The sequence below is a fragment of the Talpa occidentalis genome, unplaced genomic scaffold (genome assembly GCF_014898055.3).
Source record: "Talpa occidentalis isolate TD23 unplaced genomic scaffold, MPIMG_talOcc4v2.1 talOcc4.14, whole genome shotgun sequence".
NCBI lineage: Eukaryota > Metazoa > Chordata > Mammalia > Eulipotyphla > Talpidae > Talpa > Talpa occidentalis.
The window spans coordinates 4,593,670-4,620,629 of NW_023601433.1; the positions used below are offsets into that span (position 1 = coordinate 4,593,670).

General features: G+C 44.2%; 1 protein-coding gene across 1 annotated transcript in view; it reads right to left on the reverse strand.

Moving 5' to 3' along the window:
- The window catches only part of AGBL1 (AGBL carboxypeptidase 1), a 602,442-nt gene that overhangs the window by 473,922 nt on the left and 101,560 nt on the right, over positions 1–26,960 (reverse strand). Inside the window, exon 17 of the mRNA XM_054695456.1 lies at positions 25,921–26,074. Within this exon, the coding sequence (XP_054551431.1) occupies positions 25,921–26,074 (154 nt within the window). The remainder of the gene's footprint in view (positions 1–25,920; positions 26,075–26,960) is intronic.

The following is a 26,960-nucleotide window of genomic DNA, read 5'->3' on the forward strand; positions in this document are numbered from 1 at the left end:
CTTGTTTCAGTTTGATTCGCTCTTGTTTTATGCTCCCTAATAAGTTTATATTTCTGTTCTACTGGAATCGGCGAAACCTCAGGGGCGTCTCTTACAAGTTACAGCGAGTGCTGATGAGCGACTCAGAACCGCAGCATGTTCCAGACTCACAGACACAGAACCCAGCCTCCCTGCGGAGCAGCCACTCGGAGGAGAGGAGAGAGCTGGGCCGGAGGAGCGCCAGGCTGAAGTTTGAGAGACGCCCCGGGCACCTCTGCCCGCCGCCAGCCGCCCCTGCCCCATCTCTGAGCTGGGCCCAGGAGCTGAAGCCTCGGGTGGAGCAGGTTTGGGGTCAATGCCCGGACTTCTAGGCGACTCCCCCTTCCTTCTCCCTGCCCATGACCTCAACCTTCCCCACGTCTCCGGGCCAAGACCCACAACTCAGCACACTGGGCTCATAGGGGTGCAAGACAGCTGAGGGGTCAAGACTGAGGCTGGAAAACACCCCACCAGGGGCTGGATCAGAGAAAGTGGGTACCCCAGACGCAGCAGGAGGGCCTGGGGCCTCTGCTCACACTCCCGCTGCTGCTCCTGTCCCGGCCTCCGCGAGCCCCTCCGTTCTCGTTGTTCACCAGTGTCCCCAGAATACTTTAGCTTGCTTTTGAATTAAAAAAAATAATTGTCAAGTGTTTTCTGATCTCATGGATTTTTTCCTCTGGTAACTTCTGTGAACTGCCCAGCTCTCTGCTGCCACGTCACTCACACACGAAGTTCTAGCCTCCCCTTGGGATCCGTCTCATCACTCTGGAAGCTCATCGGCCTGGGTGTCTCGAATTCAGCCCAGCCCCTGCCTGCCCTTTGGTCTCTTCCTTCGGCAGCTGAGACCTCCTGTCCCACGCTTCGCCCTTCATGCTCCAGTCTGTGGCAGAGCTCCCATCTGTCTCCAGGGCACACCTCCTAGGGAGGCCCTCAGAGGTGTTGGCTGACTTGCTCCAACCCTTCAGTCGTGTCTAACCTGCCACTTAATTTGTCAGCTGTGGTTATCATTTCCATGGACTGTTTTTTTGTTTTTTTTTTTTTTTTAATTTCTAAAGGATCTTTGCTTTCTTTTCCTAGATACACTGGTTGACTTATGTCCTACTCTGTCTTCACGAACTGTCCCTTCTTTCATGCTGCAGGTCATTTTAAATGTGCCTCATGCGAAGCTTCTCCGATTATTCTGTCATCTGGAGTCTGGTAGGGACTCACATTTCTGATGATGGTGGTTTCTGGCTTCCTCCCCGGGCGAGAGCTCTCTTGTGGGGCAGACACGCCAGGGGCAAGAAGTGCAGGAGCCCGGCGGAGGCACAGCCTCCGCCCTGGAAGATGAGTCTCTGCAGGACCTGTCTCGACACCAGTGTAGCTGCTTTCTTCAGCTGGCTGGACGCTCCTGGGGCAGAGCTGGGGCTCCTGGACATGTTTTCTCCTAACCTGAGCTCTGAGCAGGGAGAATACTCCCTTTTGCTTCTCTAACCCTGCGCTGCCCGTGAGGGCATGCCCCATCCTATTTCTACACTCTTGTCTCTTGTCTTCACCGCACACATGCACACGCTCACACATGCACACATGAACACACGTGCAAATGCACACACACACATACACACCTGGCTCTGTGGGAAGGCAGCACCACCCGCACACTGCGGTATCTGTCTCCTCACCCTGTCCTTGCAGCCCTGGGCCTTTCCCTGTCTGTTAGATTCCATAATGTTTTCTTTTTTATTTTTTTTTAAGATTTTTATTTTATTCATGCATACGAGAACAGGGGTACAGGCCAGAGGTGCAGGGGGGTGAGAGAATTCACCAGAGACAGAGCGGGGAACAGAACAGGCAGACTGACGAAATACACTGCCGAGGGGAGCAGCGGGCGAGACAGGAGAGGTCTGCTGCGCCATGTGGGTAGCTCCCTGGCCGGGGATTGAACCCACACTGCAGAGACTGCGGACAGCTTCACAGCACTACACTCAACCCACTGCGCCATCAGGGAGGCCCTGTTTTCTTTTTAAATGGTGATATTTTGTAGTTTTATTTTGAAATGATGTCAGATTTGGAGAAATGCTGCAAAAATCGTCCAAAGGATGCCTGCACCCCCTTCACCCGATGCCCCCAAACCTTCATGTTTGGCAGCACTTGCGTTACCCTTGTCCCACTCCCTTGCCCTCTGTCGGCATGCAAAGGTCAAAGTGTGGTGGTCCCGGCGCAGTCCTTATTTTCCTTCTGGAAGTGCATGAGGAGCACTCACCTGGCCTCCCACTTGCAGGGGCTAGAAGGCCAGGGGGCAGGAGGCAGGGGGAGAAGATGCGGGCCAGGCACTAGGTTCAGGGCTTGAAATACTTGAATCATTTGGTCCTCAGAATAAGAAAAAAAATTATATGTGTAGTATATTTGTGTGTCCATATATATACACACACACACACATATATATATATATATATATATATATATATATATATGCGCCTCATTTTTAAGGATGATAAAAGCTGACATAGAAAAACAATGGCTTGCTCAAGTGCTTAAAAGTGAGAAGTGCAGGTAACGCAGAAGCCAGGAACCTAAGCCGCCTCCTCCCGCCTGGAATACACATGCCCGGGTCAGCCCTGAGGAGACCAGCGCAGGCCGCCTGACAGCTGCAGGGACTCTCAGCTCCTGTGGGGATGGCGACGGGAAGGAGTTAGTGGAGTAGGTGCCTTCCCATCAGCAAGTTGCACCTGCTCGAGACGGTAGTTACCTCCTGCCTCCTCGCTGAGTCTTAGACCTGTCTTTTTTGGCAATGAACAAACAGCTGAATTCTCTGACTCACCTGCAAATGCCATATGCTCACAAAGGTGCCTGCATGAGAAAAGCAGCTGCTGCCTCAAGGAAAACACGAGCAAACATGGAGCTCACGGGCACACAGACACTCCCGCGGGCGCAGAGGCCCACGACTTATCTTGTCGGAATAAATAAGGCAAACGAAACTAATTTCCGGTGACATTTGCATTCAGACCAGGATCTCTGCCTCCAAAGAATAAAATTTACTATCAAAGAATGAATCAGAGGTTTGTAACCTTCTGCTTCCCACATTAAGGACAGGGGGAGGGTCTCGGGCTCTGGGGCTCCCAGAGCAACACTGCTCCCCGAGTCTGGACAACCTCCCCGCTAGCAAGAGCTCAGTGGTTCTCACGTTGCAATGCAGAGTCCATGAGCTGAGCTGCCTCTTGCTCCCCAGGCTTCTGCTTCCTGGCCCTGCACCCTCCACGGGACCACCCCATCCGCTGACACTCTCGGCCCTGCCCGACCTGCTGAGCACCACTGGGTCCACGGGGAAGGAGCTGCACCAGCGGGATCCCAGTCCCTTAAGCCCCTCTCTGTCAGCTGTCTCCTCATGATGGCAGTTTTTCTCCCTTCAAGGGCCATTTCTACCTTGACCTCAAATTTTCCCCTACCCTCCCCAGCATCAGATGCCCTGATACTACTCCATGCAGAAGGTCAAGGCCATGGGTCCGAGCTCCTACGTTTGCCTCCCAGAGCCTTGAACTGGTCTTCACTCACTTCTGAAACCCACCTCCTTCCTTCCGTCTCAAGGCAGAGGTTCCTTTCCAACTGTGCATGATTAATGGGTTCTAATTTCCTCCTAGCGAGCGCCTCTCCAACATTTCATCATCCGTCATTCTCATGTTGGGTTGTGCTTTCAATACGTTTTTTTAAAATCTCAAAACTGGCTCCTGCTCCAGAAGCTCCCTCAAATGCTTTCAACTTGAAATAAAACAAGCAAAGAGATGAAAAATCAACAAAAAGATCCCAATACACACATCCTGGATCCCAAGCCCTCTCTAACGCCCGCCCCACTGGTCTCTCCATCTTAGTGGTGGAGTCTTCTCCCCATCTGCTGAACCAAGGACATGAATCTCCTCTTCTGCTGCCTCCTCAGCCTACCTAGCCTTGCAGCATTTGATGATTGTCTTTAAATGGCTGAATAAACTGGAAATCGCCCTCTAAATGTCTCTCCCTTCCATCAGGAAGAAAACACATAAATATTTGAAAATTCAGTAGAAATGTCTTTCACCTGCCCCAAATGATTAAGAGACGCACGGATGCTAGTATAGCCCAACAACTCCCAGTGTCCTGCTTCACGAGGACACAGGAATCAAGTCCAAGGCCCATGTGAGACGAGAGGGTTTGTCTCCACAGAGCAAGTGTCCACTGAGCTCACGTGCAAATCCACCCGGCACTTGCTATTGATGGAGAGAACGCACCAGAACCGGAGCACCCAGCAGCCTCGCTCAGCGACAGAGCACACCACTCACCTGGACCAAAGGGACACTGCCTACTTAGCAAGATCTGAGGCTTCTGTGACCAAGTTCTGACAACACAGGAGGGACTGAAGGAGTGGAATGCCCCACTCAATGTGAAGAGCTAGGGTTTCCACAGGAAGACAGAGGGGTACTGGGTTGGGGGGCTTGAGTGGCGGGGAGCCAGGAGAAAACAGGAAGGCATTGAGAAGCATATTTGAAGAAAAGGGATCCTTTCTGTGAGCACCATCTCTTCAAAGACGTAAGTATAAGCTGTTCCCCACTTTGGTATCAGGGGGCAACGAGAGAATAGGAATAACCCCAAAAGCTGGATGATGTAATGGATGGATGCAGGTTACATGAGTTCAGTCTACTTCACACAGTGGGGAGCTCACGATGACCCTCAGCTGAGAAGGTCCACGGTTCATCCCACCGTCCTGGGAACTCCTGCACTGCTTCCATGTCCAAGTGCTGGGATCACAAGCTCCTTCAAATTCTATCTGACTTCCTCCATCCCTTCCCAGGTATAGTTTTCAATTCTTCCCTTAATACCTCACATCAATTTTCATCAACTTTGTGTGTTTCCCCTTAAGAAAACTCATTAAATTTCTTTATCACCACAGTATCCCTAATACCTCGCCCAGTATCTGACACTAAATAAGCACCCTTGCAATTATTTTTGAATTAGCAAATGAACGATCACATGAGACCCGCAATGATTCCATTTTTTTAAATAACACAGGAAACATCTCACTGTAGAAATTACCAGACGACCCTCTCTGTGCACATCACCATCCATTACCTGAGGTGCTAAAACATGCAGCAGTGCAACATATAGGTTAATACCTAGTAAATTACATCCCTTCCAAAAAGCATGGTATGTCAGATGACACAGAGAAAAGGAGGAATACCATGAAGAGAGGGCGGGACTAAGTCCATTAAGTTGGCAAAATACCGTGCAAAATTGAGCCCCGGGAAATGTCCTCCAACCTCAAACGTACGAGGAACAGACCCAGAGGTAACACTGACAATGTTGACGATAGGGACTGCTGAGCAAGGTGGAGCAGAGGGGTTTACCTGGTAGAGATAATTCTACTCCCATAAGAGCTGGGTCTCTACCAAGCCCGGAAACCCAGACACATTTAGCACAAAGGCCCAAGCAGGGCTCGCACTGGCTATTCCACTTCCAGTGCCCATGTTCCTAGCTGGATCACCTCCAGCATCATCTGCCAGTCAAATGAATCTCTTTCTTGAGGGTGGCTGGAGATTTACTCCATGACTCTGGGAGGAAAGAACAGGCAATACCAAGGATCATCAGCCACCTTACAATGAAGTGAGTTGATCCCATTTTTTTCCAGGCATAAGTCTACTTGACATGCTTTACATCACTGGCTAATGTTATTCAGTGTCTACTTAACTTCATTTTTCCTAAAGCTAGCTGGCACCCAGAGAGTAAGACTTGACTGCTCTCTGTCCGACAAACCTGAATTACTGGCGTGAGAGGTGGGACACGCTCATGCCACCTCCCCACAGGTGCAGCTGACATGGTGGATAAAGCCAAAGCATCACCCCCTGGCCTGAGGAAGGAAAGTGCCCCTAAGGAAGATCAGAAGACCTGGGAGGAAGTGTCATTCGTCTTCGACCCTGACAGTTTCCTGCCAACCCCCGAGAACTTGACTGTCTGCTTTGACAGCTGATGGGGCTCGGGAGACAGAAGATGAACAAGGTCTGGCTTGGTGGGGAAGTTAAAAGGAGAACCAGTGGAAATGGAACTCAAAAGAGCCACATGTGTAGTAGCAAAAGGAACCAGAAAGAAACCCCTTTCACCAAGGGAACAGCAGGAGAGTGTACCTGGCAGGGTCCCGGTGCTACTCTGGGAAAGGGGCCTTGTTTAATTGTATTTGTTTGTTTGTGTGTTTGTTTTTCAGTTCAAATTTCACACGACCCCTGTGGACTGAAAACCACCCAATCAAGAATTTGACTTGGGGCCTCCCCTGGTGGCGCAGGCGTTTGAATGCAGTGCTGTGAAGCTGTCCGCAGCCTCTGCAGTGTCGGTTTAATCCCGGCCGGCTGGCGAGTGTCCCACATGGCACAGCAGACCTCTCCTGTTGTGCCCGCGGCTTCCCTCAGCAGTGTATTTCGTCAGTCTGCCTGTTCTGCTCCCCGCGCTGTCTCTGGTGAATCCTCTCACCCTCCCACGCATCTGGCCTGTACCCCAGTTCTCGTATAAATAAATAAATCTTTAAAAAAAAAAAGAACTTGACTTAAAGTGAACCCAGATCAGAATGATGCTGGCTGATAGGCCAAAGGCATTCTCTCAACAAGAACCTCAAGGCAAATTACCAAGTGTCCCCCAGAAGTACTTCCAGGTAAATGGGCATCTTACAAGCCACATTATAAAGCATACCAGGAATAAGATGCCAGGAAGGAAAACCAGCAGAAGCAAATGGCGTTGAAAAATATAGACTCCAAGTACATGCATTACTGGAAATAAGTCTAGCAGCAGATGCTAGCCTGAAAGGAATTTAAAGTAGAAATATTAACACAAGACAAAATTTTCTGTAAGGCACTTGTGAGAAAAATTATCACTACCTAATGACCAATATTTTGATTAATTGAAAGACACGATATAATTCTAAATTTATATGCAACTAAACAGTCTCAAAATAGGCAAAAAAAAAAAAAGTTGTCAGGTAAAAGAAAATGAACTCTGCTGCTATAACAGGAAATCTTAACACAATTCTCTCAACTATTGAAAGGTCGAATGTTGTTAAAAGACATTGGAGATTCAGATGACACAAAGAACAAGTCAGACTAAAGCCCATATGTAGAAGTACTTATGAGTAGCAGGTAGGTGACTTCTACTCATAGAAATTTAACTTAATATCAAATCCAATGCAAAGCTAGAAAAACTCCATATATTTGAAAATGTAAAAGAAACTACATGGATCAAAGCAAATCAGAAGGGAAAGCAGAAAAACTGTAGAGCTGACAGAAAATGAACACACCACATGGAAATGCAGGGTGTGGAGCTCAAGTGTATCTATAGTTAGTTAGTTACGTGCTTGTATCAGAAAAGAAAAGTTACGAACAACATTCATGCAAGGAAATGGGTAACTGCTGAAGAAGTTAAACAGGTTAATAAAAATACCTATGTGCAAATTTACACCAGGAGTTCTTAAAACTTAGATTAAATGGACACATTATAGGGAGGAAAAAAAAAAGACAATTTACTGCACTTGTCTCAAAAATAAGCAGGGAATCCAGAAAAATTATTGGATCAATAGGTCACTAACATCTCAAAAGAAAGCATCAGACCCAAAGAAATCTAGAGGCAATTCTCCTGAACACATAAGAGATGATTCTAATGGTACACAAACTATTCCAGAGAATGAAAAAAAAAGTCTTCATTTCATTTTAAGGGGTAAATGAAGCCTTTATATCAAAAGCACACAAAGACAGCAAAAGAGAAAAAAATTACAAGCCTCTGGAAATCATGAATCTAGCACAACTCCTAAATAAAAAAAGAGAAAATTTAATCAAGCAATGTATTAAAAAAAAGCAACATATTATGACAAATAGATTTTTCCCAGAACCGTAAGCTTAGTTTAATATTAGAAAATCAATTAATGTGATTTATCTCCATAACAGATTAAAGGAGGAAATCTGATAATCATAACAGATGAGGGAAGACGCATCTACAATTCAACATCCATTCACATTAAAAATCTTTTAGCAAATGGGAAAGAGAAAGGCACTTCCTTCACCTCATAAATGAAACACACACATAGACACATACCCCTTCAGTAAATGTCATACTTAATGGTGAAATGTTGAAAGCATTTCTTTTAAGATCAAGAACAATACGAAGACATTCATGGTCACCATTCCTACTGAAAATTGCTCTGCAAGTCCCAGCCAATGTATAAAATAAAAGACATAACACTTCAGAATAAAAGGAAATAACTCTCTGATTTGCAAATGATATGATTGTCTACAAAGAACACCTTAAATAATGTGCAGAAAAAATATTAAAATTTATGAAGTACTCAATTTTCTAAATGCAAAATTGATTTGTAAAAGTCAACCTCATTTCCCTTTACTAAGAGCAATCATTTTTAAAAAGAAATTCTTAGTATATCATTTACAATAGCCCACATGCATATAAAGTATTTGAGAATAAATTTATGATGTGTAAGCAAACCTTATACCAAAAAAAAAAAAAAGATACTTTTTGAAAATGACTGTAGACCCTTACCAAATGGAGAAAAATAGCATTTTCTTGGAGATTTGTTGAATAAGAACATTTAAATCACAGCAATGCCCTTTTTCTCTGATAAGCATGTAATTTCAATAAAATCCCAATAGAAATTCTAGTGGTTTTATATGTTTTTGTTCTGAAATTAGACAATTGATATTAAAATTTATTTAGACATGAAAAAGGCCAAGAATAATTAAAATATTTGAAGAAGCAAAACAAGGTGCAGGATTTCCTTATTAGAGATCAAGAATTATGAACCTAATAGAAATTAAAGCAAGATGATATGGATGCAGATGTGAACAAGCAGAGCAATGAATCAGAAGTAGAAAACCAGAAAAAATCCTACATGCCTACAAAAATGTGACATGTCAAACTGGCATTACCCTGGAGTGGCAGAAAGGATTGTACATAGAATGTAAGAGAAAACACAAGCCAATAGCAAAATGGAGGGGGAATGAATGGACACTTCAGAACAGAGAGAAATCCAAAGGGCCTGGGGAACAGTTGAAAAGATGTTGAACCTTATCTATAATCAAAGAAAGCTGATTAAAACTTTAATGAAATAGCATCACATACTGATCAAGTTAGCAAAAATCAAAAAGCTTGACAACTCCAAATATTAGCCAGGATATACAGAGACAGTAACTCTCATCTACAACGGGAAGGGAAGATAACTTTGCATAATCACTTCAGAAACCAGTTTGGTATATTGTAGTTAAATATCTCCCAGATATACACCCAGTCCAGAGAGACTGTTACAGACATCAAGAATGTTCTTAGCATCATAACCTCTAAGAGTAAATATCTAAGGGCTTAGACAGATAAGAAATTTCATTGCACAGTCATACAATGGAATACTATGCAGCAATGAAAATTAACTGTAGTGATACCATTTTTTTCTAGCTGTGAGACTGCAAGGGGGAAATTGAAAACTTAAACAGAAACTACTACTTGCAGAATGTACCAACTCACACAAAAGATAAACTGGGCCAATGGAATATGGATGCACATCACAGATCCTATGAGCTCAAACTTTTTTAATAACATTTTGTCCAGATCCACATATTCCAAGAGAAAACCACAGACAAATGAAGAAAGTGTTTACATAGAGTCATATTTTCTAATGCTACAATCACTGATATTTCAGCAACATGGGTTGCTAATTCTGGCCAATCCCTGACAGGACAACCTATGACAAACACAAGCTACCAAACCCTATAAATGCCCTCCCATAACCCCCCCTTTTAGAATGCCCAGGATGTTCCTTTCTCCCCTGCTGCAGCAAGTTAATAACCCTAACGTTGCTTCACTACAGGTGGTCTTTGTGTCCCATCTTTTATCAAGAGCTAAACATAACTTCAAGAAGGAGTCATATAAACCACTTAGGATCTGTGTCACGAGAGGTTACCACAGCATGGTTCCAATAATTTAAAACTCAGAGAGTAAAAAATCAGAGACAAAATTAAGCTATATATTTTAATGAAGCATACATGTGTGATTAAAGCATAAAGAAACTGAAGGAAAGAATTAACACAAATTTCAAAAGAAAATGGCCCTTGGGAGAGACCCATAGGGGATTTTGTAGGTACTGGTAATGTTCTATATCGTTTAGCATGGGTAGTGGACAAACAGGTGTTCACTCTATATTTTTATGCTCTACATATGCCTCCTATAGATACTATTACACATACTATGTGGCTTACAATTTTTAAAAAATTAAGAGAGATTTCCCTATGAGAAAACAGGGTTTGATGTTAGTTCGATGGTTTGCCCAAGCTAACACAGCTAATTAGAACATAAAACTTTTGATGGCAGGGATTTGTGCACTGCTGTATTCCCAACGCCCAGAACAGAAATTTCATGAAGCAGATCCACCACAAATGTCTGTTGACTAAGCAGAGAAGCCAGGATATATCTATTCAATACCCAGTCGTTCTTTTCACCCAACACCATAAAGCACACACCAGTAAGTTCCAGGAAGGCTGCTGTCAATATGCCCATTAAAATGTGGCACGCATAATCTATGATCCTCTCTTTCAAGGATTTTTTGGGTCAAATCTAACCCACCCCCTATTTTTACAAGGCAAAAAAAAGGGGGGCGCACCGACTCTATTTGAAGGATAGGATTAAATTTTCAGTGGTGAACTGAATGTCGTTTATGCAGATATTGATTTATAACAATGAACACCTGAAACTGAGGTTATAAAACAATGTACGTCAATTAAAAAAAGTTAAATGAAGCAAGCTCTATCAGAACACATCTGTTTGCCTATTGGCTGTGTCTGCTTTTGTGTTAGAAAGTTAGAACTGGGTAGTTAAGACAGCCAACAAAACTGAAACTCTTAACTATCTGACCCTTTACAGAAAAAGAGTAGGGTTCCCAGCCCCCTTCCTCAAGGGAAACCAGCTCGGCCCCCCTCTCAAGGCTAGTCCCTGGCATGCCTCCCAGCCCCTACCAGGTTCCTTAACCTCTGGAAGTTTTAATTTCCCATCTTGCATGGAGCTCATCATCCCAAGAGATCTCTGCAGATTCATCATTCATAAGGCTTGGAAGGAAACAAGCACTGTTCACAAGGGTTGCTAATTTCCACCCATAATTTCTCTGATGCTGTTTGGAAACAATTCCTCTTCTCTTTCATTGCTTCCTTATTTATCTCTCCCTTGTTCTTTATTATGCAGGAAGTTTCAGTATAAAGAGAATATTGTTTTCCTTTTTTATTTTTCTAAAAGCCCACCTGCTCTCCTGCCACCTAATTCCCACCTCAAGTCATCACCCTCTGTTTGTGACATCATGATCAGTTGCTACAGAAACAGTTGAGCTAGAAACTAGGCTGCGGACGCTTTGTTTAAGAAAAGTACCGAGAACTGGAATTCATGTGCATCTTGTTGGAAAGAAACAAGGGAAAAGGAGGGAGGAACAGGAAATAGATGAGAAGCAGCAGGGACCGAATGGCACATTTGTAAGTGTTATGACTGCAAATGGCCAAGAAGGAAGGATGCCAGACAGGTGGTCTTCTGCTCATCTGCAGGACAGCTCATCACCCAGAAATTTCTACTATAAGCTCCCACCATCTCCTGAACCCAGGTAGCTTGTCTTGGAGGTGCATCATCCTGGCAGGTCAGTCTCTCCCTCCAAAGGAAGACTATTAAGCCAGAGGCAGGGGCCCACACCTAACTGAGATCAAAGAGGAGGATACAAGGAGTTAACCAAGTTTGGGATCACATAAAAGAGCTGAGACTGGCACCATCCACAGAGTAAAGGAAGAATCGACACAAATGAAAAATGTGATGTCACCTCTGACCCACTTCCCCCTTCCAGGAATGTGCTCCCAATTGAACCATCTAATTAGACAGAAGGACCAGACTGGCCTGCAGAAAGTCAAGGCACCCACTGACTCCCAACCCCCAGAAGTGGGATTTTCTCTGCTGCGTTTCTCACAAGAGGAGACAGACACTCAAATTACATATGGCGGCACTGGCATGAGAACTGGGGCGATCAGGCTTCACCCTATATCGTGGGTGCCCACGCACTGGTAGCATGGATGGTGTGGTTATTTAGTATAAACTGTGTGAGAGGGAAAGAGGAGAATCTGGCAAAAATGAGTCAAGCAAGATTCAAAAAAATCAAGTTCTAGGAATTCAATGTGGTCCCTGAAGAAACCTTTACTCCAAGATATATGGTCTTTATTTCAACTCACAAATAGCTGTAGATCCACTGAGATGATGGCCACACAATCTCAGCCTTCTCAGAACACTTCTTTCCTATAATTTCCTCTAGTCTCTTGACCCTCATATAATGAGACGTTTTCAGAAACTCTCCATGGGTCACCCATGGTGACAAACCTCAGCATAAGGAAGGGGGGCTGGATAGAAGGAAATGCATAACCCAAGCTAAAGCTGTGCATGTTTAGGCTTATTCAGACATGAATAAGACGGTGTGTCATCTCTGCCAAAAGGTATTGTCAATATAGTATTTCTTTCAGGGAGACTTTCTTGCTCAATAAGCAGAATCCACTGACTCTTGACTCATTTAGCGGGTTCACCGACCAACATGGACAAGTTTCCCTCCAAGGCTACCTTTTACTTCTTATAGCCTCGGCTTTTAAAAAAGTCACAAGCCTGCTTTCTTTTATTAAACAACACAGGCTTGAAAACGCTGAGCTCATTCTGACCAGCTCTGAACTAAAGAAAATCTTACTTCATTAAAAACCCCATCAGCTTTATCTCTAAAGTTATTCCAAGTGCTTGAGCGTTTCATAATTAACATGTGGCAGCAGGTGCTTAAACAAAGCAGGCACAATTATAATAACTTGAAGTCAATAATTCATAAATGATAATGTATTATTAATCAATTATTGGGGCCTGAACAACATTTAATGAGATTAAGCTGATTGCCAGGCTGAACTGTTGGATACATATTGATTTAATCAGCGTTTAATTAAACTATGTAAGTTGCCCACCAAATCATTACATCAGAGCTCCCTTCAAAGGAGGACAGCTTCTATCCTGTTTCTCTTCCTTGTGAATTAGGAATTGTTACTGACTGAAAAGAAATTAAGATAAGGGTTCTTGCTTTTCATAACAAGGTAGGAAACCACCATATGATCGATCTGGCTATATTTCTTTTGATCATAAGAATAAATGCTGTTCGCCCAAGGGTACTGAGTGCAATCTGAGCTGTTGGAACTCTTTTGCTTTGCCCCCTCTAAAGGGCTCAGAGTCTGAATAAACAGTTTATACCTAAACAAAGAAGAGGGTCACTTAACAACTCTATGTTAAAGACTAAAACATGGAAAGATCAGTGAAATGAAAAAAGCTCTGCAAAATAGAGAAATGAATTGTGGTTCAAATTCAAGTGACTCCCCACCCTTTGCCCAAAACCTTGAATTAAGCCTCAGCTCACCCACAACCAGAGGCACGCCCACTTTTCCTCTATGAGTTTCCAATAGCATCTTCCAGCAGCCGAAAGTTTTCAGAATCGCTTGTCACCATCACGATGCATAAATCCTATCTTCTGTCAAGCAGGCCCTCCCTTGTCACCGAGCTAATGATGGGAGTTTTGTACAGTGAACATTGAACAAAATGTTTTTTGCTCAGTGTTCCAGCCCAGTGATCCCGCCTGAGGGGAGACAGTGACAGCTCTGTCGAAGCATCCCGGGGTACAGGGAGTCCTGCTGGTCCTTCTAATTAGGGCTTTACCCTGTCAGCTTCACAAATAGCCACTGCCAACCCGGATGCGCATCAGTACATGTGGAAGATGGCCTCGCCCTATAAGATCCTGGGATGTCAAAATCCACAGCTGCCACCTGGACTCGACACTCAATGAGCCACAGAGAATCTGCTGCAGGGAAGGCGCTGGGAACATGGGGGCACCAGCAACTCCCTCAGAGCTGTGGCATCCAAGCTCTCAACACCCTCATCTGTTGCTGGAGTAAGGCAACAGCAAACACACCAGCTTGAGGGCAGAACTCCATCACTCGGTCGTTACTGAGGTGGTCATTTTAATTATCACATCCAGGCAGTTGATGAGCCCAGTGACATGGCCCACAGCCCATGCGCCTGAGCCTCTTCTGCGAGTGGAATTGGGGCAAGAGGGGTGTGATCTCCCAGGTGTGGGTGGCCCCAAGAGGCTCTTGTTCACAAAAGCTTATCTAGCCAGATGACTTCTTCACAAATTCACTGGAGAGAACAGGAGCGGGAAGCCACCATGAACAGACTGGAAACTGCCACACTGTTCACATCAGCTTTTTCCTCTCAGCCCTTACCCCGGGTTCCCAGGAGAGAGGAAAAGAATCACCATGTAGCTCGGCTTACTGTAAGTTGGGCTGGGGGTGACTGTGTTGTTCTGTTTGGGGGTAGGAGGAAGTCCCTGCTGTCACTGTCACTACCTGGATCAGAGTGGAGTGTCGATGAATATTCACTCTGGAAGAGCTGGCAGGCTCCACCTCGGGTTCTAGAGCCTCCCTCTCTCCTGGCTCTCGGGCAGCGGGAGGAGCCTGAGCAGCCACCCTGTGGCTCATGACACTAAGTGCATCTGCCCTGGAGGCACAATTCAGAAGCTCCACCAGCATGGTGGCCAAGAGAAGCTCCACCAGCTGCAGGGGAGCGAGGAGCTGTGCCCACAGCTGGAGCGACCTCAGTGAGCTCATGGAGCAGCAGAACTGGGGCACCCGCATGGATCAAACCGGTTGTCTTTTCAACGTTTCTGGTGTTGATCTTGGAGATGGGTGACTGAGATCAGACAGTGGTCTCTAAGTTAATCAGTCAACTCAAGTCAAAAAAAGATAAAACTTCACTCTTCTGATATCTGTGATGACAAAATAGGAGGAAAATAGGAGGCACTTGAGAAAACCTGGTCCTGGGTTGGATTCTTAATTCAGAAATTCCAGCATATCTCTTCACTAAAAGTCTTAGCTTCTGCTAGGGGAGAAAAGTATTCCAAGAACTGGGAGGAAAAGTATTCTTGCAGCAGGATGAGCATCAATGCTACATAGAGAACAGCCGATATACTTTCTCAGAACCACACCTCCACACCCATACTGCACATTATAGTAAGCCAAAAAATGGACTTTCATTTTCCTTTCTAATGGAAAGAAGCGACATATAAAGTGGAGAGATCACAGAGTGAGGACCTCCATTTCCTGCAGAATATTATTCTGAAAAATTATCCAAATGAAACAACCAATGTCCTAAAATGTTTTTCAGAAATCATTTTTAATGCATTGCTGAGCTGGTCTGGCAAGGAGAACTCTGTAGATGCCAAAAACAAGGTGAAACCAAAGAAACCCTGAAAGGTCAGTAGACATCAAAGCCCACTGCTCCTCAGGGTTTTCTACCAAATTTTGGAGACGTGCTCCTGCTATGAAGGCTGACCCCAGACACTAGGAAGTGAAAGGAGAAGAGGTCTCTCTCATGCTGGGTCCGACTGGAAGACCCTTGCATAAAACTGAGAGCCCAAAGGCCTTCAGTCATAATTCATAGAAAAGAAGAGCAAGCACAATTTTTTACCTCAATTTTTTCCAAGAAATATATGACCATACACATATTATCACATATACTTGAATTCATGGTACACCAAAATTTGAAGATCATCTCCTCAATTTGCTAGTGCCCTCAGATGATAAGGCAAAGGCAAATAAAAAAACCTTCTCAAATAAAGTAACCTCAAAGATTTCCCAAACTGTCAGTAAAATGAACAACTTAGTGTCAAAGTCACAGAACAAAGCAGGAAACAAGGACCCGTTGGGTTAGAGGTGAGAGAACAGAAAGGGCTCTCAGAATAGCAGAGATTTGAGAGCCTTAACTTAATCACATCTGCAAAGTCTTTACCATGCTGAGGTATGAAAAACCTACAAATAATGACATTGTTAATGATAAAGGACTAAATGTCTCTCCGCTACAATCAAGTGAAGGAAAATAATATCTCCTCCTACCATTTCATTCAAAATGATATTGGAGTCCCTTGGCAGCATTATAAGGGGGGAAAGAGGACACAAAATGAACAAAAAGAAACAAAGAAAACTGCCTTTATTTATAGATAATATGTATGTGTTATATGCTAAAGAAAATTCAAAACCACCATAAAATCTGCTAGAAGTAAAAATGACAGTAAGTACAAGATCAACATACAAAAGTCTGCTATAGTTCTATAAGCAAAAAATGAACTAGGAGAGAAAATAATCTCATTTACAATAGCATCAAAAATTATTAAATAACTAGGAATAACCCTAACAAGAGGTTGAAGATTTATTCAATGAAAACCATAAAACACAGTTAAAAGAAACAGAATACACAAGGAAATGGAGATGTATTACATGCTCATAGATTTGAAGAATTATCATTGTTATAATCTGAAGACATTATTGAAATTTACATGGAACCACAAATGAGCCTAAATAGCCAAAGCAAGCTTGACAAAACAGAAGAAGAATGGCAGTATCACATTCCCAGATTTCCAACTATACTACAAAGCTACAGTAATAAAAACAGTGTGATATTAAAATATAAATAGACTCACAGACAAGAATAGAATTGAGAGCCAGAAAAACTCCACATTTATATGGATAGTTAATCTGTGACAAAGAAGCCAAAACTGTATAATGGAGAAAAGAAAGTATCTTCAACAAATGGGGCCAGGAAAAGAGGACAGCCACATGTAGAAAAATGAAACCAGACTACTCTTTCATACCAGACACAAAAATTAACACAAGATGGATTAAAAACTTGAGTTGAAGAGCAGAAACCATAAAATACACAGAAGAAAACATAGGCAAAACTCTCCATGACATTGGCTTCAGGGATGTCCTTGGGAATTCAACTCCAATGATAAGGAAAACAAAAGCAAAAATGAATGGTACTGCATCAAGCTAAAAAGCTTCTACATAATGAAAGAAACGATCATTAAAACAAAAGGACAAGCTCAACAACAACAAAAAAGAACCCAATCAAAAAGTGGACAGAAGAGCTAGACAGACACTTCTCCAAAGAAGACATATAGGTGGCCAACGGGTACATGAAAAATGTTCAGTATCAATTATCATCAGGGAAATGCAAATCAGAACCACACTGAGCCACTGCCTTATACCCATGAGAATGAGTCATATTAAAAAAAAAAATAATAACAACAAATGTTGGTAAGGGTGTGGAGAAAAAGGACCCTTCATATACTATTGGTGGGAATGTAGATTGGCCCAGCCCCTATAGAAAACAGTGTGGAACTACAATACCGCACACAGTCAGTGCTCTCCCAGAGCTCAGTTGTTGGACTACAAAGCAAATCGAACAGGTTCTGGATGGGGGAACAACATTAGATAAAGCGATTCAGGGAGGCTTCCTTGACCTGCTCTAAGATAATATATGACAAGAACAAATCAACCAGGCCAAGCTATAGCGGGAACTTCCCTGTGCTGAAACCCAGGAAAGGAAACTAGGTAACTGTGGTCAAGGAATAGAAGAGGAATGTGGTTGAAGGGCAGAGAGTGACAATGGGGTAAGACAGTGGGGAAAGGCATAAAGAGTCTTGTAGAGGCAGTAAATCTTAGATTTCCACTAAAGTTAGAGGGTTGATATGAAAGCGTGTGTTCTCACAAAGTGGAGAAGCCTTGAACTTGTTACTGGCATATGCAATTTTTTTTTACATATAACGAATTGCATCTTGAAGGTAAGCTAAAGTGGGTAGAAGGTGGCACGGGTCATGAGGTTGAAGATTCAGAACATTGTGGGAGAAATCCAAACTCTAGCTCTTAATAATCCTCTGACATTCTCAGGGTCTCAATTTCATCATCTAAAAATGGAAATCAGAAGCGTAATTTTCTTTCTTTACCTCACAGAGATGTTTAGTGGAACAATTAATCATATGTAAACATCTGTAAATAGTTAATTACATTAAAAGATATAAATGATTAGATCTCATGAACACTTTATAGAATAGAGTGCCTGAGAAGGATTCTGATGAAATGGATTGCATGTTTCTGCTACAGTAACCACAGATAGTCAACTTTTACTGTGCTTGCTAATTGAGAAAATAATTCATTTAATACACAATTTGAGTTCCCTCTGAAATAGATTGTATATTATAGCATATTGACTTTATAATTATGTTTAGCCTGAGTCCTTATAAAGTTTCAGTCCTCTGAAAAGGAACATTTTCAAACCTGAATTCATTATTATCCCTCCATGATAGTCTCACTCTGTCAGCCATTCCTGTGTTAGCAGTAAACTCTCTCCCCGTCACCCAAGGTAGAAGTACTTCAAGTCCTGACTCTTCATCCCTATTTCCAATCAATCACCAAGACCTCTTGCTTCTAAGACATGTCTCCTAAATTTAGACCCTTCCTTCCTATCCCATACACTCATCTTCCTTGGAAGCTCAATACCTATAGAGATGATGAAAAACCATTATTTCTGGGACACTCACGTTGTGTCAGGCAGTATTCTAAACCCACCACAATCTTCAGCTGCCTCATGAAGGAGGTCCAATTGTAATCTGCAACTCACAAGTGGGGAAACCAAGGCAGGGAGTGTTTCAACATCTTTTCTGGTATCATAAAGATAAGGCAGGGCAGCTTCAAGATTAGGACCCCAGTGACTCAGTGAGGGACCTCTGTGCTGGGCTCACCATTATTATCCTCTCTCCAGACAGCCCCCCCATGTCACTGCCACAAAATATTCCTTCAAGAATAATCTGATCTTGTACTTTCTCTGCATAAAACATCCTCTTAGTTCATCATTGTCTTGGAAGAAACTTCCTAACGTGAAAAAAAAAATAGGTCCTTCATCACTCAGCTCAACTTAACATTTCTCACCTTCTCACCTGAACTCATTCAATCAACCCAGCATCCAGTAGGCCTAGTGCCATAGGGTGTTCAGAGCATCGTGTCCAGAACTTCCTGCCTCTGTAATGTTAGTTTTGTACTGGAAAAGACACACACCCTCCCCACTTTTTTCTGCAGGTGGAAGTCTGACTTCCGATCAAATAGCATTGCCCTGAATCTCAGTTCTGTTACCATGAAATGGCCATGATCGTTATTTTCTTTTGTAATTCACAAGGGAATTATTATGACCAAAAGACACTGTGTAAAAACTTGGTAAAATTAAAATTCATATGGAGTTAGGTACAAGTAAAGCTATTCAACCATATGTTTGGCAAGTTTTCCTATTACCTCCAGTCAGCCGGGGGAAGAAGAAGGATTTTTGACCTTGTTTTTCTTGAGATGACCAGGCCAACACAAGAAGCAGAAAGGAGGCATTGAACTGGCCTAACTGTCACCTACTTTGAGGATTTGTCTGGAAAGAAGGTGGGATCCTTATGAACCATTATTTATGCACATGCAGATGGATAACAGAAAATGGGGAAAAACAAATGGAAGGTGGTTTGGATTTATATATATATATATATATATATATTATATATATTTCCCCCTTTGATGTCTTCTCAAGAAAGATCAAAATTGTTTGTCAAATAGTTTTTGGATGCCTCACTAGGTTTTATATTTATATATATTTTTTTACATCATTTTTCATTTTTGTACAATGTATGCATTTTCATCTTGGTTGTAGTCCCCATGAAATTCCCACCACCCATTCACCCATGAACTATCACCATGGTCCCTTGTGCTCTTCCCACACTTGTTTTGATCCTATTCCCTTCTCCCCTACTGCATTTGTCTCTGATTTATAGTTGCCTGTTGATTTTGATTTTTACTTTATTATAATTATTTTTTTCCTGATCCCTTATTTGGATCCTCTACATTCCTGCTATAAGTGAGACAGACCATCCAGTACTTTTCTTTTTCTTTCTTGCTTATTTCACTGAGCTCCATCCATGTTGCTGCAAATGGCATGAGTTTATCTTTTTGACTGCTGAGTAATATTCCATTGTGTATATGTACCACATCTTCTTGATCCAGTCTCATGAGGTTTTCTTGACAGCAAAACCATGTCAGTAGACGTCCATGTGGTGGGATTTACACCGTTCAGCTTGAAGGTCTAAGGGCCTCATGATTCGACCTTGCAGTACAAGCTCTTCTTTGTGCCCCTCAAACTTCATTCAGCCTCCTGTTCTAACTGGCTCTGTTAAAATGCATTATAATAATCTTTTCACATGACACAAGCACCCTGTAGATGGGAGTGCCTCGATGACAATGGCTAAATGTCTTTCTGTTTCTAAAATCTATCATGGTCCCTAGTCCTGGTTGCCCGAGGAAATGACAATCTCAAAGCAAGAAAAGGGCACAGTTCAGTTTTCTAATCCAACTCCTTTTATTAAAAATGTCCATAGATGTCTTTATGCCCTTCTAGTTAATTTTTTTTCAGTTGTAATATTTGTCAGGAGCAGTGCTTTACAGGGAAAAAAAAATTAAGCAGGAGAAAAGAAGTCTGCAGCCCAGAGCCACTCTTTACCCACCAGCAAGAGGGAAGTTCTTGCCTGAGCTTCAATCCCGATCAAGAAATCTGGACCCTATAGTCTTTATAGAAAGCTCTAAAATTTGGAAATCCCATTGTAACACTTGGTCCCATAAGCCTCCTGGGTGCAAAAAAAAAAAAAAAAATTCTGAGAGGAAGAGGGTTGCACGTGAGTTTCTGTTTCCCTTCTGTTGTCACGCTAGCCCTCCCCAATGGTAAGCTCTGCTCTTCATACCTGATTGGGAATCTCACAGGGAGACAAAGGCCAGAGAGGATGGGAAATGATTTGCAAAGAAGCCAAAAGGGGAACTCTGTAACTGTGTATTTTTCCACTCTGTTCTAATTTAAAACCACTTACAAGTGACAACTCCCAAGCCGAGGCAGGTGCGGTGTGGTAGCTCATTACACCCTCGGGACCCCGTGTAAATCTTTTCTCTGAGAACAGCTATTGTCTTCCAAGGAAAGCTTTTAGCATAATGGCAGGCTGAATAGAACATTGCTTTTGTAAGAATATTTTTAAGAAAAAGAAAAGGAGAAAGGTATTCTTTAAGCACTGTAAATGCAGCCTCTCACTCCCCCCACCTGCTCCCAGGCCCATGGAAAGAACAGCGTGTGGGCCATGGGAGGCTGTGACGTGGCATGAGATTACCTCACCTCCAGAGACACATAAAGGTTACACTCTGCTCTTTTAGGAACTAATAAATGCAGGGTGGAGGTGTCTCCAGTTGCAAAAATAGCAAAGCCACCTCCTCCCATCCACCTTTGTTGTTTCTCGATTTCTCACCCATCAATGAGTCAGTCAGTGACTATACACTTGGAGGGTGAGAGTTTCCAATAAGAGAAGGACATTTTCTCTCAGAAAATTCCCACAATTGAGTTCTTCCTCTCAGGTAACTCAGGTGGAGACAACTGCATGACGGGGTCTGAACACACAGCTGTCCGAAGGTGAGACTTTGGGCACTAAAGCTCCCAAGAAAAATGAATCATCTCTCACAGAACTAGAGCTTCCCAAGTACAAAGTGACCAGCTTTCTCTGGGCTGAGGAAAATGGGACATTAACTCAATGACAGCTGTCTTTAAAGATCCTGATTGTGCGCCCTCTGGGAAATTTCTCAGTGGGGACACAGTCTGAGGAGGGAGATACCCCCCACTCCCCTCAATAGTGGGGTGGAGCCCCAGGTTCTCCTCCCTGAGGGAACATTTACTGCCCTTGACTTAGGCTGGTTTTTGACCTGCAGTGAGTCTGGACTTGGCTCTATGCAAAGTGGAGAGAAGCCTAGAAGTCCTGAGTGAAAGTCCCTCCACACCAAGGCAGCAAGAAGCACACAGCAGGCTGGCTGTGGGGAGTGCTGAGTCTTGCCAAAAGCAGAACCACGCTCCTCCCTGGGTTTCTCACCCAATCCCACTCCCACTGGGGTTTGAGTGAACGAACGAGCCCCCAGCAGCTTTCTCTACACTCTGAGTTACTCTCTGGTTCTGCTCTAATTAGCATCTTCTCTCCATTCAAGGCCAAGAAAGCAGAACACACACCTATGCGAACATATGCCATGAATTTTGTTTTCCTTTCCTAACCCAATGGAAGCATTTTCAGGGTGGAGGTTTTGGTGAACACACACACGTGTGCAAAACATACACATACATGTGCATACACACTGCTTTTGAAGAGCACACACACACTAAAAAAATCTCACCTCAGCTATCTATTTGGAAGTTGTTATTAAAGGGTCTGCTGATCGAAGTCCCTGTTAATATGTAATGTGTTAAAGGGTTTAACTGGGCTAAAGGGAATGATGCCAGCACAGCACTGTTCAGTGGAGACTAGTCTCAGAAAGCACTAGAAGACATTTCCGGTGCCCTGCCTTCTGCACCAGTAGCCTGTGAGAGCCTCTGATGCAGCCCCTGGGCTCCTTCCACATCCAGAAACAGGGGTTAGAAGGCGCTGCCCCCCCTGGTCCCCCAGTGTCTCCTCCACAGACTCTGATGCTGGGATGGCAGCTTCTTTCTGGGGTGACTCCCCACGATGGTCAGTTTCTCCTCAAGCCCATATCTTCCATTATGGCCTCGTGACACTCTCAGAAAACCATCCTGTTCCATGTCCCAGTGAAAAGGGCAAAGAGTGACTGTGCCCTTTGAGATCTGCCAAATTGGACCCTGAGGGCTCAAATCTCAAGGTTCGTCAAGGAGCAAGTCTCCTCTCAGGTCCTCAGTCCTCCAAATCACATGGATGGACACATACACCAAGGCAAATCTGGCCACTACTCAACAGAAAATGTTTACCAAGAAATCCAGGCTCAATATTTCCAGGAAAATGTTTTTTGTTTTTGTTTTTTGAAAAAAAAAATGCTTTTGAAAAATAAATCAAACCAAAAAAATGCTTCCAGGAGACTCTCTGGAGCCCATGCCCTGGGATGGACTAAAGTAATCAATAAATTGTCCTCAATTATCTCCAGCCCTGGGCCTTAGGCCAGACCACCAGGGGCCCCTGTCTCCAGCGGGGGAATTCTTCCAGGCCCACAGTCAGGGCCTCCTTTCCTGGGTTTCCAAAATAAGGCAGAAGAAGCTATCATCTCCATGAGGAAAGAAAGCCTTTCAATGCACAAATCCCTTTCTGAGGAGTAAGTCAGCTACTGAGCCAGAAACTAACTCAATCACAGCTGAACACACCCCTCCCCTGGGGCAACCAGCCTGGTCCCTGGGACAGAGGAAGCACATCACCTGGTGGGGGGCACCTCGGGTGAGGTGGGGGGACCTTGGGGACAGGACAGGATGTGTCACCTGTCCAAGTGCTATTTCCTCAGCCTAAACTGATCCTTCACATTTTGTGGTTCAAGGTAAGTTAAGGGGTTTTTACTTCTGATTTCCGGCACAGTTAATCACATTTGGGGTGTGAACTAGAGAGACTCAGCGTCGGCACGTGTTCGTGTGTTCACAGCAAGCTGCTGAGCACCGTTCGTCCCGTGGCCCATCTGAGCCCGCGTTCCCGGCACAGCGGCCCATACCCTACAATGGTGGCTGTGCTGGAGCCCGAGGGGCAGAGACTTCTTTCCTCACACTCCCACCCTCCACCCCCTCCAGCCCCTGCTTTCCTGCCACCCTGCCCAAAACCTCCACCACGAAATTGCTTTCATTGGGTTAGGAGAGGAAAATAAAATTCACTGTGAGCAGAGTGAGGAGAGTAATACATTTATCTGTGATCAACTGAGCGTGAGGACGCAGAGCAGGGCGAGGGGCCTCTGGCTCACAGGGCAGAGAGACGGGCCACGCTGACCACCTGTTCCCGAGACCATGTCGGCGCACTGTGTGAGCACAGACTCTGGAGTTGGACAGAATGAGGAGGATGCAAATGGGGCTCCCTCGGGTGGGGTTTACCTCCCTGAGCCCCACTCACCCCCTCGGTACACGCAGACTTCTGAAATCAACCCCTATTAGCAAAAACGCCAGTCGCCCACAGAATCCACACCAATTTTCAATGTCCAGACAAAACTGGTTGGGACTCTTCTTGTGTGCATTGGAAATAGGGGCTGGAGGCACAGAAAGGACAGCACCTTTTAGCTATGTGACCTTAAGTCAGGCCCAGGACCGGCTCTGTATCTGCAGGGCCCAGGGCCAAATGCCAACACGAGTCACCTTGTTCAAACCCTTTGCAAGAATTTCAAGACAGTGACACAAGAGCATTCAATGAAGCCGTAGGCCCATCTTGGCACAGCACCCGGCCACAGTGCAGTGGGCACAGCAATGACCTTGGCGCTAACTAGTCCTCCCTGTCAGAGCCCTGGGCACCTCAGGGTCCAACTCAATGACTGTCACTTGCAAGTTTTTTATGGACAGATGACAGACAGCCATCATCTGACTATCCCCGGGGTCCTCTCCTCTCAGCCCAGGCACCCCTCAAGATGAGCAACTGTGGATAAAAAGCATGTGTTTAAAAGAGAAAGCTATAATGAGACATCAGAGTATATATTTAGGTAACGCATCTTACAGAGCAAGCAGAAACCAGTCTCATTTGACTCAGATGAGACCGCTTTACTTTGAACTGAACTATCTCAGTGCCACATGATTATGGGGCTTTTCGATGGTTCCAGTCGCCTCCTGACAGCAAAAACAATCTCTCTAGTTGTAATGTCAACCAAACAACAAAGACAGCATGAAGAAAAGTAAACAAGCAGAGGCAGCTCCACGCCAAAATTATACATTGGGGTTCCGCACAGACCGTCTTCGGAAAGGGAGCCTGCATGGTGCAGACTTTCACGAAACCACTTCCTGAGATAAGTAGCTGCTGCTGAAGGCAGCCCTGGAAGGACGGCCGTCTTTAGCTTCCAAGCATGGCTCACCGGAGAGCAAAGGGCTCCGAAACTGTTACAGAAATTGCTCTTAAACACATTTGATGCATAAAAGAATTTTTGGAAAAATCCCTTATTATTCATTAAAGCTTTGTAGGGCCTCCTTCATTCAGACGGGTAATCAGCTGTTGATTAGCCAGGCTGTTAAGCATCCATTGTCACGCACTGATGGGGTGTGAGAAACTGCACAGGGATGCTCCAAGGAGTCACCTGGATGCAGTTAGCACCTCATCAGGGGAGGTTGCATCTTCTGGGGATAAATTAGCAGCGTTCTTATTCCCAAGTCTTTACTTTCATCTCCCTAACTTTCTGCATTGCAAAGCACGAAGCCTCATTCTGTTTGACTTCACTTTGCCTATCTAAGCTCTGAGACTGTCAGAAGCCAACTTGAAAAGCTAGTTGGTTACAGGTAACTCAAGATTATGCCCAGGGTTCTAATGTTAAAGGGGCACCTGTGGGGGGAGGTAGGAGGGGGTCTGTCTGTGCATCTCTATGTCAGTCATGTGTGTTTCTGTGACTGTGTGTGCATGTGTGTGCACTTCTCTCTTTCTCTGTGTCTCTGTATGTACCTGTGTGTTTAAAATGAGTACTTAAATGGGAAGGTGGGGTTAGAAAAATCAATTGCTGTCAGCTCATGGTTCTCTGTTTGATTTTGCAATTCTTGGCTGGAGCTCCCTCCCCACCTTCAGCTCTTAAAATCCAAATGGCATTCAGGTGATCAAGGGGATTTTGTAGCAACAACTCCAAAACTCAACTTCCTTCCTTCCAGAACCTGAGAGGCTGTGTGAGTGGCATGACAGTAGTGAGCGTGGCAAGTAAAATCCCTGGATTCAAGGTGGGAAAAAGTGACTCAGACCCTGGCGTTGTTTCAGAAAGGAAGTGACGTCACTAATAAGCTGCCCAACAGCAACCAGTCATTTCGTGGCCTGACAGCTGTCAATCATTTTCTCTTCTTTAACAGCAGAGCAACATCTACCCCTTGCTTCGTATCAAGAGAAGTTGAGGATTCATTTCTATAGTCTGCTCCCCAACCCCTCATGGAGCTTCTGATCTCAAAGTGATGCAGATCTTGAGGACACCCCATCATCACCACCACCCAGTATTCAAAGAAGGTGCTGATTTTACTCACGGAACTGCTCGAGGTGGTCGGCGCTGGGAGACTCCGGCATGGCTGTGATGGTCACCAGTGGACATGCATTCCCTCCCAGCGTCTGGCAGAGAATTTCCTGCCGGAAGTAGACCTGCCTGCGATTCACGCTTTTTGCCAGAATGTCAAGGTGAGTCTGGAACAGAGATGAAACAGAAGTGCATGTCATTGATATTCTGGACAATAACCATAATAGAAAACAGCAACAAAGCTTATATTCATGTAATTCTTTATAATTTAGAAGCATTTCTGTTCATCTAAATTGCCCGATATTGAGCATGAATTGGTTCAAGGATATGCCTACTTCCTAGGATATTTCAATGAGGTTGGCAGAAGTTTCAACCCTGCATTTTTCTGCGTAAAAGATGTATCTTCAAGTTGCACCCCGTGGCTTGGAGGAATGTGGCTACTGTGAGGGTGGAGCACAAGAGAGCCTGGGAACCCGAGGCAAGCGCTTCAGCAGCCCCTGGCACCAAGAGATAGAGATCTGTGCACACGGTGAAGGAAGATGGAAAATAAATGATCCAGGGAGAATCCTAAGCTATGAGAACCACGAGCTGACAGCAATTGATTTTTCCAACCCCACCTTCCCATTTAAGTACTCATTTTAAACACAGAAAGATATAAAAATGGGAAAATTGTTGAAAGAAGGACTCTTGATGAACAGTCTTTAAGACCTTGAAGACACTTCCACCCACACTGCCTGCCCTGCTAACAGCGACACAGAGACCAGGCGCTGCCCGCTCCTGCCCAAGGGCATCTGGCACAAAAATGATCCTTCCAGCTAAAGATCTAGCATCTTCACCACCATCAAGCAGGTCAGAGGCACAAGGAGAAACTGCCCACCTTGTTTTCAGACAAGTAACCAGACCGCTAGATAAGTAAAACAAACAAACATGAATCCCAGGGAAATCTACATAAACTAGTCATAAAATGGACTATGCAAATAGGGAGGCGTGCCCTCAAAAGGTAAAGCAAGCATTTAGGTGTGAAAATGATTCGCTACAGATGTGGTAGGAAGA